The 17,705-nt window shown below is 54.3% G+C and overlaps 1 protein-coding gene across 1 annotated transcript; it reads left to right on the forward strand.

Moving 5' to 3' along the window:
* The first annotated feature begins 2,947 nt into the window (after positions 1 to 2,947).
* On the forward strand, positions 2,948 to 13,570 carry TXN2 (thioredoxin 2). Its single transcript, XM_061204838.1, has 4 exons — positions 2,948 to 3,048; positions 3,543 to 3,805; positions 5,637 to 5,760; positions 12,668 to 13,570. The coding sequence occupies exons 2-4, from the start codon at positions 3,543 to 3,545 to the stop codon at positions 12,779 to 12,781; spliced, it is 501 nt and encodes a 166-aa protein (XP_061060821.1). The 5' UTR covers positions 2,948 to 3,048; the 3' UTR covers positions 12,782 to 13,570.
* The last annotated feature ends 4,135 nt before the right edge of the window (positions 13,571 to 17,705 follow it).

Genomic DNA, 17,705 nt, shown 5'->3' on the forward strand with positions numbered 1-17,705 from the left:
TAAATGAGGTAATACATCGGGTGTTTGGAACAGTGTCAGATGTTTGGTAACTCTTCAGTAGATCAGTAGCTTTCAAACCCTTTGACCATGATCCACAGTAAGAAATACATTCTTTATCACAACCTAGGACACACAGCTATATATATACATAACACCAACAAATATTTCACAAAATAATACTTATAACATGCAACGTACTCTGACAATTCTGATTGTTTTTTTTAAAAGCTGATCACAACTCACTAAATTGATTTCTCAAACCCACTGGTGGCTCACGTCACGCAGGCTGAAAAACACTGCAATAAATAAGTAAGTAAGAGGTAGCAGAAGCTTTACCCTAGCTCAGGCTGCCAGTCCTGGCTTCCTTCCCTTCCCCTCACACCTGTGCCCTGAGCCTGCCTTGTAACTGAGCCTGAGCCAGGCCAGGTCAGCTCTGGCTGGGCAGATGAGCCACCATAGAGCTGAGGAGCCCCTCTGCAGCCTACTGTGAGTGCAGCCTTCTCTCAGGTTCTTGCCCTGCAGGTGGGAAGGATATGCCTTCACTCTCATCAGGCACTAACAACATGGCAGGCCCTGTGCTCCGTCCTTCCTGCAACCTAACAGCCCTCTATGAGGAAGGCATCATTCTTCCCATTTCTCAGCTGAGAAGCCTGAGGTCAGCAGAGCTGAACTGACCATGGAGTATGGATAAACAGGACTGGTCCTCCTTTGGAATTTAGAATGTAAATTAATCAGGGAAATTGGCCTTCCAGAAAATGCTGTGAAAATGCTAAATAGGGTTAATCGGAGGCTCTGAAAGAGAAAGCCCTGGAGACACAGAAAAACCGAAATGGAAACAGGCAGGGTGGGAGTGCCCCTGCCACATGGCATCTGGCATTAGCAGGAACAGCTGCACCAAAGGACACTGACCTCAGGAGAGGCAGGGGGACCGGTGTCCCACTGTGGATCACCACTGTTGGCTCCAGTCCTAGGCCGGGGCAGAGGCAAAAGCAAGAGGTCAGACAAGGTGGAGGAGACCATGCCTGCCCACGCCCTCCCCTGGTCTCCTGCCTGTGATGGATGAGGAACTCTATTTAGTGGAAGGCTGACCAGGGGATGTGAACCTGTTCCAAGGAGTCCATCACCCCATTCCAGAGGAAGGTCCCTGCACAGCTGTGGCTGTGGCCCTGCCTGCCTGGGGAGTGAGGCAGTGAACCTGCCAGTTGGACAGAGGACAAATAACAGCATGATGTGGCCAAGATGAGCTGGAGAAAAACATGGCAATGATTTTGGAAGGGCACAATGGGCCCATGCAATGTGGTGGGGGAAATAGGATTTGGAGTCAAAGATGTGATTTGGGTCCCTGCTCTTTGTTCACGGAACAAATAATCACTGAGCACCTACTACAATGCTCCAAGCCCCAAAGTAAGCATTGACGCACTGGTGATAGAGTGGTGAGCATAGCTGCCTTCCAAGTAAGCAATGGAGAGACAGAGACCCCCAGGTGCTTATAGTGAGTGAGGAATAAAGAAACTGCAACAATCCAGGGTACTGAGTCTGGTGATTGATAGACACACAGGGGATGTGGAAGCTCAGTGGAGGGAATCTACCCCTGCTCGAGGAGCATCAGGTTTGTGTCTCCAGAGATGAAGCCTCATCTGGTACCTGGTAGCATTTTCTCAGATGAACAGTAGAGGGAAAAGCCTTCCAGTCGTAGGGAGTAGCAAGTACAAAGCGCAGGGATGGGAGAGACATTTAGGTGAACTATGGTTCTGTGATTCCCACTGGCTGCAGTGGAGGTGTGAGATAGGGCTCTGCCAATTTACCTGCTTCATGACCCTGGACAAGTCATGTAACCTCTCAGACTATAAACTGCTCCCTGGGATATCAAAAGATACTTGGTTTAATAAGCATCTATGGAACATCCTCTGTGAGCCAGGCACGGTATCAGGTTGGTGCTGGGCATATGGAGATGTGTAAAAGCTACAAATCCCTACTCACAGGAAGCACATGGTCTCGTGGAAGAGACAGACACTATGCACTGTGTTACTAAGAGTCATGAACAAAGCACCAGAGAGAAGGAGGCAATTAATGCTGCTCAAAGAAGAGGTGATGAGTAAGTGTTCTACCACGTGGACAGAGAAAAAAGCATTTCAAATTTAGCAAAGGCAAGGAGGAAGGAAAAGGCATTGATGTATTCATAGAACAGGTCAGGAATGGTTGTAAGGTAAGGTACAGGGTGCAGGGGAGACAAGGGGTGACTGTGACACCAGCCTGGGACACACAGGTGCCTGGACCCCTGTTATCCATGACGGTGACAATGGGTTTGAAAGCAAGGCCCAGGCCCAAGCAGGTTCACAGGTCACCACACTTTCTGTGGGGCCTCAAGGGCAGGCCCTCCAAGTACTACCACCATCTGGCATCTTGTCCGGGCCCAGTTCCCCAGCACTCCAAAGAGACAAGCTTGAGGAGCCTGGGTGGAGGACAAGCCCAGCCATTCATGTCACGTATTGGGAAACAGAAGCCCCCAGGGGCATGGTGACTTGCCCGAAACCACGAGGTTATACAGTCGCAAGTGACAGACAACGGCCACAAAGCGTCCTCTTGTTGCTCCGAAACCGCACTGAGACAATGAGACAAAGGGGTGCGAGTCTGGCTGACATATACTGCAACAAGAGTTTGCAAACTCCAAAACCACCCCTCCCTCCCACCCCTCTCCTCCAACTAGTACCTCCCTGTCGCTCCCTCCTCCTTCCCCTCCTCTTCCGGACCCTCCTCCGGGGCTCCGCCTGCCTCTTCCGGTCCCTCCCCCTGAGGACCCGCCCCCCTTGCCGGTCCCTCCCCTAAGGGCCCGCCCCTCTTCCGGTCTCTCCCTCCAACAGCCCTTCTCTTCCGATTCCTAACTGAGGCTTCGCCCCCGCCTCCCGTCACGTTGCAGAGAGGCTTGCTCCAGGTAGCCTGTCCCCGGAAGTGACGTTAAAGGCCCTCCCTTCAGGAAGTGACAACAGAAGTGCCCTTGACCGGTGGGGAGGGCCGAGCTGTGCATCCCTCCGCTCTCGCTGCAGGGAGGTAGGAGGCCCGTGGGGGTGGCTCGAGGTGGTGTCGAGGCGGCTGAGGCACTCTGCCGGCGCGCTCCTGTGCGGACCGGCGGCCGAGCGGGCAGAGACCCTGGGCTGGGGGAACCTGCTATCCGGGGAGCCGGGGTCCCTGGTCCCTGGTGGCGTCCAGTTCCCCAGCTCCTTCCACACACACGTTCCTCCTTTTTTAGTTCCCCCCTCCTACCCCGTGCCTCTTCGTTTCTCCTTGAATTGTTGCGGTTCCTCTTTCCTGATCCTTCGACAGCCACCCCCTTTGTCCTAAATTTCCCATTAAAACACTTTGAAAAAGAGTAATCGATAGAGTAAGGACTTCTCAGACCGCCGTGGGTTCCAACGTTGATTCTCATTTAATAATTGGGTTATTTTGGACATGTCACAATTTTCCTGAGCCTCGGAGTTTCCCATATACATCTCTTTTAATGGTGTATTGACTGCCCCTACTCTTCCTGCCTCTTCCCCTCACAGATGGCGCAGCGGCTTCTCCTGAGGAGGTTCCTGGCCTCCGTAATCTGCAGGAAGCCCTCTCAGAGTCGGTGGACGCCCCTTGCCTCCAGGGCCCTGCAGACCCCACAGCGCAGTCCTAATAACCTGACAGTAACACCCAGCCAAGCCCGGTCAATATACACCACCAGAGTCTGTACAACGACCTTTAACATCCAGGATGGACCAGACTTTCAAGACCGAGTTGTCAACAGTGAGACACCAGTGGTTGTGGATTTCCATGCACAGTGAGTCCTGGGAGTTGGCAGAAGACTGGGGTATCACTTGTTCAGGTATTTGTTTATTGAGAGCCTGCTGTGTCTCAGTACTACATTTGATTCTTTTCATATGTAGACTCATTCCAAAGATTGATGAGACCCAATCCCTTCTGTCAAAGATTAAGTATAGTTTGGCAGGAGACGAACTGGTAAATAGTCTTCAAAACTCACTGTGATTGGTGCTGCGAAACACTTACATTCTGTATCTCACTGCCCGAATGGCCCCGGTCATCTTCAACTTGGACCAAAGCAGGAAAAATATGACTCCAGCATCATCTGACTTTTGGTGTATACCAGTTCCTGGCCCGTTAGAGAGATGATTTTATTTTAACATCTTGCCACCTAACCTGGGAAGGGCTGGCAAAAAGTTACCAGTGCCACCGCAGTGGTGCCCAGACATGCAGGGGATGGGCAGGAGTTTCTTTCCAGTGCTGTGTGAGTTTGTTTTAGGGATATTTAAATGTCTATGGCCTTCTGATTGTTGGCCTGGCCTTCTTCATTTCCGGACCTTTGAAGCCTGGCTAGATGCCTGACTCCAAAACTACTGGAAAAACCCCTCAGAATGGGGCATCCTGAAAGAAGCCAGTGTAGCCTGAGTTAGAAGTTGGAAGGCCTTTTGCGCAAACCACTGACAGATTCTTTTGCTTTCTTTCCCATTCTTTCTCTGACTCACCATGTTGCCTTGGGCAGGCCATGTGGTGTCCTTCTGCCTCCCTCTCTTCACTTTGATAGGAGATAAGGTCTTGCAGACTGGGTTTTTAGGTGTTGTGAGTTCATTGAAATCTCTGAGTGCAAAGGGTTTAAAGGCTGAGAATAAAATAGGAGTCACCAGTCGGGGGTTCGTGGAAGGCAGAGCTGTTCTGCCCTCCTGGTCTGATGAGCATACCGGAGAAGGCTTCTAAAATGGATGAAAAGTGGGGTGATGCCTTGTCTTCTTCCCCAGAAAGGAAGCAGGGGGTGAGTTTGTTCATTCAGTGCCAGGCACTGTCCTTAGTGCCACATACTTAGAGATGACAGCCTAGGCTTAACCACCTAGAGGGGAACACCTGTGTTAGTGCAGTGATGGAAGTTGACACAGGGCCTGGGGGATCACAGAGTAACCTGGGGCTAAAAGAAGACACTTGGCACACAACCTTGGATGCAGTCCCAGACCTTGCACAAGTCTCATAACTTGTTTGGGCCTCAGTTTCTTAGGAAGACGTTTTCTTTTCCTTTGCAGGGTTGAGGGTTCTGTGTAGTAAAAGCTGAGAAGGTCCTGGCACAGTGGCTGGCAGTCGTAGATACTCCCTAGCTACTGGTTTCCGTTCCCTTAGTTCTGAGTCCGTGAGGTGTTTGAAGTAACTCTGCAGCTTACAACGCGTATTTATCCACATTGCCTTAGTTGATTTCTCATCATAGCTTCGAGATCCAGAGTCTCGCTTTCAAATGAGGAAACTGAGGCTTCAGAACAATCAGCTGGTTGGCAGGAGCCTGTCTTTGAACCTAAACCTTTTAACTTCAAATCCCATGTTCATCTATGTGACAGTGTATTTCTTTTAGATACAGTGAAATAATCTTTCTAAGAGTCTTAGGCTGAGGCCTGTGTTTTAGAAATCCAGGACCTGTAAAAATTCCCCAGTTGCAGAGTCTCCTGGAGTTACCTGGCATGTCAGCATTACAGGTTAACATCCACACACTGTAAGCAGAGGTGATGAGGCCGGACAGTCCCTCGGAAAGATGTGGGTCAAGGGAAGGTCCTGGGAAACCGTAGATTGATTGGCGAGCGCTTTTGTGACGGGATGCTTCTCCTTCCCCTTCCGAGGTGGTGTGGTCCCTGCAAGATCCTGGGGCCAAGGTTAGAGAAGGTGGTGGCCAAGCAGCATGGAAAGGTGGTGATGGCCAAGGTGGATATTGACGACCACACAGACCTCGCCATAGAGTATGAGGTATGTTTCGGCAGGGGATGGCCACAGGGCAACTGGTGTGGGGATGCTTGGGGCCACAGGATAGCTGGAGACGTCTTGGGGGCCACCAGGGAGTCAGTAAGGGGGTGTCTTGATTCTTTCTAGAGATCTCAGGGGTTCAGAGCACTTCAGATGTGACTCCCTTGGTCCTCTGAGCCTCCTGTCTCTTTTCACCACCTTTAGGCAGTGGGATGTGTGACCCCAAACACCAGGTTTTTCTCGGAATCTTGGGAAATTGATGCCCTCCCTCATTCATGGATTCATCCATCCATCTGTGAGCCCTACGGCGTGCCAGGCGTACATGATTCTGGCGCAACTAAGATGAGCTCCTTGTCCCCGGGGTTGGGGTGGGGGAGTAAAGGGAATAGGGAATGCGTCACGTTAGAGGGACCCTCTGAGCAGAGCCGTGAAGGGTGCACAGAGAAGAAGGCAGGGCCGAGAGCACAGCAAACACAAAGACGTGAGCTGTTCTGTGTCTGACTGGCTTGTGCATTCCTTCAGCAGACATGTGTTCAGAGTCCCTTCAAGGCCAGGGCTGTTACTTGGTGGTGAGGATGTGGCAGTGAACAGAGCTGACAGAATCCCTGCCTTTGTGGAGCCTACATGCTAGTATTTCAGATTGGGCATCCACGAACTTGTTCTCTAAAGGACGAGGTGGTACATGTTAGAGGCTTTGCAGGGCATTGGTCTCTGTTGCGATACTCACCTGTCTTGTAGCAGGAGAGCAGCCATAGAAAGTATCTAAACAAATGGGCGTGGCCGCGTGCCGGTAGAACTTCATTTACGAAAACAGGCAGCGGGCAGCAGGTTTGGCTTGTGGGCCACAGTTCGCTGATCCCTGTTTTAGATAATAAGTGCCGTGGAGAAAAAGAAATCAGGAAGAGGGGGTGGGAGTGCTGGGCACAGGGCTGGGGAGGGTTTCCTTTTTTAAAGGGTGGGCTAGGGAAGGCCTCGCTGAGAAGCTGACAGCTGAGCAAAGACCTGGAGGGAGTAAGGACCGAGCCATGCCGCTCTTTGGAAGAGCGATCCAGTGGCGCAGACATCCTTTGCAAAGGCCCTGAGGTCAGGGTCTCACACGTTTGCTCACAGAACATCAGGGCCTGTGTGCCTGGAGCAGAGCTTGCCAGAGGAAGAGGAGCAGGAGATGCGTGGGGTGTGGAGCATCCTCTGGGCCTTGGAGACCACGTTGTAGCTGGAGAAAGGGGAGCGGTCCATTGTGGCTGGATGGCCACGGGGAAGGGCCAAGCAAGCAGTGAGAGGACAGGCAGCTGGGAAAGCCGACTGCCGCCAAATTGGAAGGGGCCTGGATAGCATTATTCCAGAGCCAAGGTCGCCCCTGGTGGCCTGTGGGCCACATCTGGCTCACTAGCTTGATTGGTCTGGCCCACGAAGTGTTTTTGTTTTTTTTTTAAATGCTGATTCAGATGCTGTTATTTAAAACTCAGAAGATTTCACGGGAACATCCAGATTTCTGGTTCTCTTGAACATCTAGATCTGGCCAGAGTGAACCTTCATCCCTCCCTGGTAATAAGTGACTGAAAGAGGTGGCATCTCTCTTTCTCAGAGTTTGGAAGTCCAGGCTCGACTCTGTCTAGATCAGGCGAAGTAGAGATGCCCATCCTCCGGCTGGTCCCTGTGGCAGGAAAGGGATGGGGGCAGGGGTGAGAATAGGCTGGCTGCCCTCGGAGCTGGGGCTGGGGGTGGTCACTCAAAGGAAAAGCTGGTTGCCCTGACCAGGGGCAAAGGAAAAAGATGCTGAGCAGGCAGAGCCACGGATGACGACTGCAGGTGGTTGGGGGGATATTACCAAAGTAAGACTATCCATGACACTGGGTGACTGGGGGCCGCTTACGAGGGCTCGAGGGAAGGAATGAATTGTAGTTTGTTTTTGTTTTTGTTTTCAAAAGCTCTCCCACTGATTGCCCAGTCAAGGGGGTACTTGTCTGACCATTTAGGGGCCCCTAGGTTTCACTGCTTGCCCATCCCTCCCCCAGAGACCCACGGCAGCTGTGGGAGTGAGGGTGTGGCCTTCTGGTGTGAGCTTAGGGCCGGAGCTTCTGGGCACCCCAGGGTGATGGACAGGCTCCAGGTGTCTTAGGCTCCCTCCCTCCTGAGCTTCAGCTTCAGCCTCAGGCAGTGGAACTTAGGCCAGCACATCCTGAGCACCGACCGTGTCCCAGCAACTGTAGTAGCTGTAAGGATACAAAAAAGAATAACCCAGTTCCTCCAGCTGGGGTCACACGGGTGGTGAGAGTCCCCAAGGCCACCCCACCTGCATTCCAGGGAGCCTGCATTCCAGGTGATGTACGGCCGGGCCCTGAAACCCCGCGGTTAAGCCTGGGAAGTGTGCGGTGGGGGAGAGGTCCTCTTGTAGGGTCTTCTCCCTCCGTCCACTGTCCACATAGTGCGGCGTCACATAGAAATTCCTCAAGGCTGCTGGGCCCACGTCCCCTGGACCCGGCCTCCTGGTTTTGCCAGGTCCTGGGCTGACGTCATTGCAGGGTTTAGGAGGCTCCAGTGGGGATTCTTCCTGACCTCTCCCCGACCCCTTTCCTTCCTTCCTTCCTTCCTTCACACCTGTTGTTTTGAAGAGAGTCTGAGAAAGAAGTTTCAGCTAAGAGATCCATAGTACCTCCTCGGACAGCTTCCTCCAAAGCCTGAAGGCCTTTTCCGAATGGTGGATGGACTTGGAGAAACTGCTTTAAGTTATATTCAGGGAATATAATTCTTCCCCAGCTCTCCTGCCACCCCCCAAGCCCAGCACACACCCTCAGGGTGAGTCTCCCTCCTCACACAAGTTCCTCTTCCCCTCCCTCCACACTCTATGCTTCAGTCAACTGTCCACCCTAGAATTTCACCATCTCCCAAAGGAGAGGGAAGGGAAAGCGGCCCGGGGCCTTGGGGTGCCCCCCCCCCACTCTGCACCGCCTGGCTTGGCGGGGTGAAGAGCTCTCTGCTGCCCCGTCTCCTCAGGTCCTCTGGCTGGGTGCTCCCCAGTCGTTCAGAGCCTGGGGAGAGCGTGGAACGGGGTGTGGCCCTTCATGCTTTCTTCTGGGGCTTCTGCTCACCTCACGCTTGGAGTTTTATCCTTTTATTTCTCATCTTACAGAGAATGCCCTTTAAACAACATTGTAAAAACAACCAAATAGCAATAATCTTAGCATGGAAACAAACCACTGTCAGTATTTGGGGTACCTTATTTGAATTTTTTATTTGAATTTTTAATGGTCCATATAACCTCATAGACAGTTCATTGAATAGTATTTCAGTAGCATTGAAATAATGCATAGCTGGAGTGCACAGTACTTCAGTCATTACCATATTCCCTTATTTTGAAAGTTTTCTAAATCACTTTCAAACATGAGTATGACCTGGGATATTGTTAAAAAGCAGATTATGATACAGTGGGTCCGAGAAGGGTCCAAGATTCTGCATTTCTAACAAGCTTCCAGGTGATACCACTGCTGGGAGTCCAGGACCAAACATCAGGGAGCGAAAGCCCTGAAGCTCTGGGCCGGCCTTCTAGGGGAGGTGCCGTCAGCGAGTGGGTTCACGCTGGTGGTGTACATTTCGTGGGTTTGGACAAATGTATAATGACACGTATCCACCGTTACAGTCTCATACAGAAGAGTTTCACCATCCTAAAAATCCTCTCTGATTGACCTTTTCCTCCCTTCTCCGCCTGAACTCCTGGCAACCACTGATCTTTTTACTATCTCCGTAGTTTTGCCTTCTCCAGGATGTCATATAGTTGGATTCGATTCTTTCAGTAATAGTTTTTCCAAGAACCCTCCTGTATCCAAAAGCTTCTACAAAGCATTTGGCCTTTTCATTTGAAGCATGAGATCCTTTTAATGCTTCCCCACACATCCTTCCGTGCCCTGCTGGGACTCAATGTTTATCTCCAATCCCTTGCTCTTGGGCCGAGGTACAGTGTAGTTTGATGTCACGACAGCAAAGTCACACGGATCTTGTTTCCGATTCCAGCCCTGTCGCTTAGTCACTCAGCCTTTGAGCCTCAGTCTTGTCATCTGTAAAATGAGCCTGCCTTGAGGCAGGAGTTGATGAGCCAGCACACACAGATGGTCCGGGTCGTCCCTGACACCTAAAAAGCACCAGTATGTGGCTGCCGGGGTGACAGTGACCTTTTCCTTTGTGTTAGTTCTGCAATTGGCTGAGGAGGAGGTCACCAGTCTCCTGTGACAACTAGCACTGTGCCTGTCCGCCTGTCCCTCGGGAGGTCCTTCGCATTTCACAAATGGAGGAAATTGGGGTGAGACGGGAGAAGACCAGGCAGGGATACCAAGCTCAGTGGCAGTGTGGGCTGGGGGGCTGCAGGTGGGTGGGAAGACACACACGCACACACGCACACCCGTACCCCTCCTGAGTTCCCGGGGCATTTAGCCAAGCACGGGAGCCTCCAGGTGGCTTCGCGAGCAGGAGCTCAGCGCATCTTAGCGCATCTTTTCATCTCTTCTCCGGCCTCTTGCTTCCCTCAGTGGCACCAGAATTGAGAGGGGAGCTGAATTCTCGCTCCACCGCGATCCCCTTACACTTGCATCGCCTTTCCAGAAGAATGTGCCAGGGACCTATGCACTTCCATTTAAGGCAGTCTTTACAAGCACCAGCCCTTCCAGATTTGTGAGCCGAACTCAGGGTCAGCAAAGCCACATCCTCCTCCTTGCGGGTAAGGGAAGTCCAGTCACAGCCCAGGTATCCCTGCAGTGTCCTAGAAGATCCAGCTTCTGGCAAGCCCATGACTCTGTGTGTGTGTGTGTGTGTGTGTGTCTGTCTGTCTGTCTGTCTGTGTCTGTGTGTCTAGGCTCAAACCTCAAAGAACTCCCTTGATCAGTAATGACTAGATTTTGGTTGTCATGAAAATACAGTTGCAGCGTGTCTGCTGTACACCCAACTACAGCGTGGTCTGTGTGTGTGTAAGCACATGTGTGAGTTTACACAAATGCGATTGTAAAGGGAATCATCTAGATTTCTGGAGAAAAATTGAGTCTAGTCCAAGCCACCTCAGTGAGCATAGCATCCTGCTTAGAGGGAGGACGGTAAAAACAATTAGACCACTGCTCAGACGTTGAGATCCAGTTTTATCTCAGTTAAAGAAGCACAGGACAGCATGGGACCCAGCATGGGCGAAGTGGAGCAGGTAGCGCCTGAGCCTTGGCCCTCAGTTCAGAGCTGCCGGATGTGAGGCCACTGCCTCCACAGACCAGTAGAGGGCGCAGGAGACGGCATGTGCGGGCCCTGGGGCGCCTCCAGGGACTGCGTCCTGGAAGGAACCTTTCTGGGCCTGCAGACGGGGCAGCCATGTGCTCAGCCTTGCGCTTCATGCTATCACACGTGCCAGGGGCGAGAAGGACGGAGCCAGTGGTGGCGCCATGAGCAGGGGCACACGTGGTGGTCAGCCCGCCACCAGATGGGTCTGCCTGCACATTGCCTCTGGGAAGTATGTCAGCTGCCACCAGCAGCAGCCCCAGGACAGCCCTTGAGGGGACCTGAAGGCACTAACAGGGACAGGGACTCTTGTCATCTTACCTGCTCCGTTCGTCCCCGAAGCCCATTAGAAGAGGGGTGCACAGCCTGCCACGTACTGAGATTGGGCCGGTCAGGCCCGCGCTTCTGTTTTGTAACTGACATATGCACAGTCAGAACATTCTAAATCTTAGGTCTGGCTTCCCAGGGTGACTCATGGGCAGGACAGCACTCAGGACATGTGAAGAACTGGTAGATTTGTAGAAATCGCTGTTGTTACTTTGTAGTTAACTTGTATGTAAGAAAAGTCTCTGTTTATTTTGTTCTGTTTATGTGGTTTTTTCAAATGCCCACGATGCCAGGTGGGGAGCCCAGGCAGCAGAATGCGCGATGCCAGAGCAGGTCTTGGGCCTCATTTACGTACCATGTGATCTGTACAGGTCCCCTGGGGGAGCTTGAGAAAATGCTTCACAGGCCAAGAATGTCCAACCCCCCTAATAAATAAATATAGGCTCACAAGGCTGGGCCCCTCCTCCCACGCTGCCCAGTGTGAGTCAGTGAATTTCTGGACCCTGTTAACCATCGTGGCGTGGAGCTGAAAGAGGTTGCGCGGGGCCCTGGATGTTCCTTTTGTGACGTGCCCTCTGTGGCCTTCATTTGTTGAGTGCCCACTGTGTGCCGGGCACCGTGCCAAGTGCAGGGCGCTGTGCTGAAAGTTTGCAGAGATCATCCCGTTCAGCCCCCATGCCCGCGAATATAAGCCCCCGTAGTATCTCCATTTGCTGGTGAGAACACTGACACTTAGAGTGGTGAAATGGCTCGCCCAGAATGGCCTGAGATCGGCTCAGCCCCCCCAGAGCCTGAGCTCCTGACCGCTCAGCTTTATATCCAAATCTTTAATCCCTGTCCTAGAGCTGCACCATAGAAACTCATCCCCATTTCACAGAAGAGGGCACCAAGGCTCTGAAGGTGGCGTGACCCGGCCAAGGCGCCCAGCTAATGAGCGGCAAGGGCAGGATTCAGATTCTCCTGGTGCCCCCTGTGCCAGGCCGCCCCTCGGGGCGGTTCTCTCAGCCCCTCAGCTCCTCCCTGCCCCCAGCCCTGGCCTGCAGCTGCACGGGTTATTTTAATCTCTCCTGTCATTCCAGCCAAACCACTGGGACAGTGAGTCAGTCACACAGTTGGGGGAGGAAGGGTACTGCTGGGAGCCCACAGTGGAGAAGTTTCTCCAGGGCTGGACCTGCAGGCCGTGCCGTACCCCTGCGCAAAGGGAAGGGGGCCCACCCGTGGCTTTGGGCAGTCACCGCCCTGCATAAGCCACCAGCCCTCTCCCCAAAGCTTGGGAGTAACGGTCAAGAAGAGCTCACCTCTGAGTGACTTGGCCTCCTTTGTCCCCTCCACTTAGGTGTCAGCTGTGCCCACCGTGCTGGCCATCAAGAATGGGGACGTGGTGGACAAGTTCGTGGGCATCAAGGATGAGGACCAGCTGGAGGCCTTCCTGAAGAAGCTGATTGGCTGACAAGCAGGGAAGCGTCCTGGCTGCCCCTGCCCACCTGGGCCCCGTGTTCCCGTGGGCACCCCGATAGAACTCACTGCCCTTCTGTGCCGGCCCTTCCCGCCTCTTCCTTCTGTCTGGCCCCTGTGGGCCCGTGCTTTGGAGACCAGGCCTCCAAACACAGGAGCCTCAAGTGCTCCCAACCCGGCTGACCGCCAGGGTGGCTGCCCAAGGAGCAGTGCCGCCGCCGAGCTGGGGCAGCCGTCTCCCCACCCACTCTCTGTCTGCTCCCTCTAGGGCTTGTCGCCATGCTTCCAGGATGCCGGGACAGAGTCCCGGGGCCAGCCTGCAGTAACAGCTTGGTCTCCCTGCTCCCTTCTGATCTGAACCCCGGTGCCTGGCTCATCTGTCTCCTGCATTTTTCTTTCCTGCTGCTGTTTTGTAAAAAGAAGAAGAAGGAAAAAAGAAACCCAAACAAGTGAGAGTAATATACATAATTCCCTCATTTTTTGTAGGTCTGTAATAAAGAACTTTATGTGATCCCCTCTCCCTCCCGCTGTGAAGAACAGACCCTGGGCCCTGCACTAGCTTACCGTGTCCACACCCCACCCCCCACCCCCCAAAGAGCCACCTCCCTCTTTCCTCCCAGGCGCCGGGGCAGCGGACGTGTGTTGGACTGGGGGCATCCTGCAAACCCTTGCCTCTGAAAGGCTCGAGACACTACCCTCCTTTACCATTAGCTGGCCCTTTGGTTCTCCAAGCAGGAGGCTTCACGGAAAGAACTGGACCAATAAAACTAGGGCTTGCACTGTCGACAGCTTCCATTCTGTCTGGGCCCTGGGAGCACCGTGGCCCCTTCCCAGGCTCTGCCCCTGTTTTCTCCTCTGACTCCCACCACCCTCTTGCCCTTGACCAGCCCCTCCTGTGACTAATACCGTGTTCAGTGGTGGCCGCTGTTCTGAGGACGCCTTTACGTACAAGTAAGGCAGAGGGGTGTTTGTTGTCCCCATTATGCAGATGAGGACACAGAGGCCGTCAGGGTGCAGAGCCCAGGTTGCTACCCAGAGCTGGTTGCCTCTGCAGCCTGAGCTCTTATAACTGATCCTCGGGGGGCCTCTTCTGCTGACGGGCCCACACTCCTGCAGAAGCCCGGCCTGCCCCTCTCCCCACCCCAGCCCATTGGGAGGTGGGCTGTCCTTCCTGTGTGTGTGTGCACAGGAACTCCGAGGCCTCAGGGCCAGGCTCTCTGCCCCTTCTTGTTCCCAGCCCCCGCTTTGGCCCGTGGAGGAGGGTGCCAGGCACACCAGGCTTGCCAGCTGGGAAAGCCCACCCCTCTTCTTCCTCATGTGGCCAAGCTGCCCTTTGGCTCACTTGCCCAGCTGAGATGCCCGCTCGCTGGGTGCCAGGCGGCAGGGGTATCCCGGCACCCTTCCCTTTGGCCCTGGGGTGCTGTGTGCGCTCTTCTCAGTGTTCTTGGTGTTCTTATTGGAACTGCCTGTGTTACTGCAGCGTCTTTGAGGGGTCGGCCCCAGGACTGCCTTGGGAAGGCTGCTGTGACTGGCGCCAGAGGGCGGAGTTGGCTCAGAAGCAGGGCCTGTGGCCTCTGGAAGGCCGCCGGCCTGGGATCTGTCACAGGCATGTGGAAGGGAAGTAAACCAGCAACTGGCATTCGTGGAGAAAGGCCAAGAGCTATGTGTAAGATGAATAAGGACAGCCAGTGCTCAGAGGGCACTTCCGGGGTGCCAGGCCCTGTTCTAAGCACCGCCCCCCCCAGCAGTCCCACAAGGCAAGCACTGATCGTCGCTCGCATTCATGCACGAGACCCACTAAGGGAGGGTGGGGACGTTGTCCAAGACACGAAGTCCACAGGCACTGGGCTGGCCCTGCTCCTGCACCTCCCCCATCACCTTACAGAAGGTAGTGTGTGATCCTAATCTCACCACTGGCTGACAAGGCAGGCAGCGTCAGCTCACGTTATAGAAGAGGCACTGATGCAGAGCTGAGTAACTCAAAGACGCCCAGCAAGTAAGGGTTGGGGCGAGAATTCAGAGCTGGGCAGCCTGACTCCCGAGCCCGGGCCTTTTCCGCTGTCCTCCTCTGCCACTCCTTAAAAGGTGCCCACTGCCAAGCACTTTGCATATGCGCTGCCTCATTTAGTTCCTCTCTTGCGAGGCAAGAATTATTTCCATGTTACAAGTGAAGGCACCGGTTCCAGGAAATCGACTTGCCCAAGGTTACGTCTGAAAAGTGCAATGCCGGATTTGAACCCAGGTGGGGGTCTGGCCCCTGCACCCGCCCCGGGCAGGTGTGGAGAAGGGCTGGCAAAGGCCTCTGAGCTGCCTGGAGCGCCCTCTCCTTAAAAGGTGTGCTGCGGGGCGAGGTGAGCTGGTGCTGCCGCCCCGGCTGGCTTCTCCGCCTGTGAGGCTGGACGCGGCATGAGTCACTGGCTGTGAGCGCAGGATCCTCAGGGTGATCCCGTCTGACTAATTCCACGGCGCTGATCTCACCAGGACACCGCTGGCTCTGCATCGTCGGCCCCACCGTTGCCCTCTGGGTGCCTCGGGCTCCTGAGCCTGTGGAAGAGGGGTTGGCAATGCAGCTGTGGGGCCTGGCAGCCCTGCTGGGGTCAAGGGGACACCCCCCGCCCCTCTGAAGCACAGATACGTGCAAAGCCCAGGAAAGGGGGCATAACCACGGGCTCCCCCTCAGCCCCGAGACGTCCTGGGGTGTGGCTTCTGTACACTTATTCTCGTAATACCAAGTTTATCCAGTTGATCCGGAGGCGGGGGGCAGAGGTGGACGCTTCAGTTTGTAGAGTTTATGTTCTCTCCTGTGACCCCTTACAACTCCTCTGCCAGGCAGTTCTCCCCATTACACAGAGGAGGAAACAGCGCTGAGTGACATCAGCGGAATGGCCGAGACCCTGTTCCAGATGGGAATGCTCACTACCAAAGAGCCTTAGCAGGTCTTAGAAACATTTGGATGGAAGAATGGTGGTCACTACTGTGGTTCCTTCTACGCCGATGAACGTGGGAGGGAAACTGACCACAGCCCCGAGAAGCTCACGCTCTAAGACAACAGAGCAAAGGGTAGCGGGTCACCCTAAATGAATGTCAGAGCGCGAGGGGGCCTGGGGTATCATCTAGACTCTCAGAAGGGCACGGGGAGGGGGAGGCTTGCCTAGGTCACAGCATGTTTGTGACGGGGACCTGAAGCCGAGTGCCCTGACTTCAGCCAACCCTAAAATGAAAATGAGTCACGGCATTTTCTTCCCTGGGCTCCAGGAGCAGGAGCGAGGAGGGCAGCCGTGTCTCTGAGAGGGGCAGTCTCCGGGGTCAGGACGTGAGGTCAAGGGGATGTTACTGGGGCTGCGCCAGTGCCCTTCCCAGCACGCCCTGCCCGGGGCTCAGGGCTCGGGGCCAGCTCAGCCCCTACCCCAGCTGTCTGGCGAAGGCTTCTCCGGAAAGTGAAGGTAGTTTGGCCAGGCTGCCGGAAACCCCTAACGTTCAGCCCCTGGGCTGAGAGGGTCCAGAGAACAATGTTGGCGGCGGGCAGGATGCTGCGGACAAGCCAGGCTTCCAGGCATGCTGCCGCAGTTCCTCTCTGCTGCCTGGAATACCGGCTGCAGGCGTGACCCTGAACCCCAGTCCCCAGGCTGGCTTCCATGTCTCTGCTGGAAATCTGGGAGCCTCGCCTCTTCAGCCACCTTCTGACAGCCTTTTGGAAGCTGGGGGCCACCATCAGGCAGTCCACAGTGGTGTAAGTAGGGCCGGAAGAATCATATCTGGGTTCAGACCCTGAACTTGCCACCCACCAGTGGTGGGCATCACCATTCTGAGGCTCAGTTGTCACATCAGCAAAATGGGGATGATGGTGGCTAGCGCTCGCTGAGTGTGTGTCACCTGTGCCATCTCACCTAGCCCTCACAACCACCCAAGGAGGTAGGGACTATCATCACCATTTTACAGATGAGGAAACTGAGGCCCAGAGAGCTTAAGTAACTTGGCATGAACAGGTGTCGGAGCTCAGATCTGAACTCAGATGTGTTTGATTCTGAAGTCTCTGTGTTCTTACCCATTAGCTATACTGTTTTGTCTTTGGGGCAAAGTTTTCCACCATTTTGAGCCTCGATTGCACCATCTGCAAAGTGGGGCTAATAACAGTCACCACGGAATGAGGTCATCATGAGGATTAAACATGCTGGTATACCCAGCAGGCTCTTGAGAAATGTCCTTTGCTTTGCTTTTCCCCTCCCCCCAGCTTCCCCCAACTCTAAGCTACATCTTAAACAGGAAACACCAGATTTCCCGAGATAAGGACCCCAGCACCTCACCATGGGAGGGGCCGGTCGTGGTGCCAGGCCTTGGGTCTTGTATTTATTTGGCTCTGTGTCCTGGCTCTGACCCCCACCTCCACCCCCTCCTGCTCTAGAGCTCGCTCAGTGGTGCCTGTGGCTCCGGCAGCCTGGGGAGCTAGGTGGTGACCTCACCCTTGGAGAATGCCCACTGGAATTCACCCTGAGTCTGGTCCCCTGTTCTCCATGCCTCCCGGCCACGTCTGACTGGCCTCTCGCTCAGCCTCTGAGCCAGCTGTCCACACACAGCCACGGATGGGAGCACCTTTTGTGAGCAAGGGCGCCACAGTTACACAGCTGCTGATCACTGACTGAGCTGGTTCCCCACCTTTAGCTGGCATCCCGCGTGACCACAGGCAAGTAGCTGTCCGTCTGTGGTCCGCTGCCTGCCTCAGCATCCGGCAAGCAGGCAATCCGGCATCGGTTCCTTTGTGTCCCACCCTGCCAGGTGTGCCACCCACATCTAAGCCCCCCAGCACCCACCTGAGGTAGCAACTCTTGTTTCCATTTCACATATGAGGAAACTGAGGCCCAGAGAGGCGGTGTGATGTGCCCAGGACACACCCTGGGAAAGGAGGGTGGGGTGACCCGACC

Source organism: Eubalaena glacialis, chromosome 11, assembly GCF_028564815.1.
Source record: "Eubalaena glacialis isolate mEubGla1 chromosome 11, mEubGla1.1.hap2.+ XY, whole genome shotgun sequence".
In the NCBI taxonomy this organism is placed as follows: Eukaryota; Metazoa; Chordata; class Mammalia; order Artiodactyla; family Balaenidae; genus Eubalaena; species Eubalaena glacialis.

Excerpts from the sequence above, each read along its gene's own strand:
- TXN2 (XM_061204838.1), top strand. The coding sequence starts at position 3,543 with ATGGCGCAGCGGCTTCTCCTGAGGAGGTTCCTGGCCTCCGTAATCTGC. Across the intron at positions 3,806-5,636 it reads GTTGTGGATTTCCATGCACA|GTGGTGTGGTCCCTGCAAGA; the intron begins GTGAGTCCTGGG and ends TCCCCTTCCGAG. Across the intron at positions 5,761-12,667 it reads ACCTCGCCATAGAGTATGAG|GTGTCAGCTGTGCCCACCGT; the intron begins GTATGTTTCGGC and ends CCCTCCACTTAG.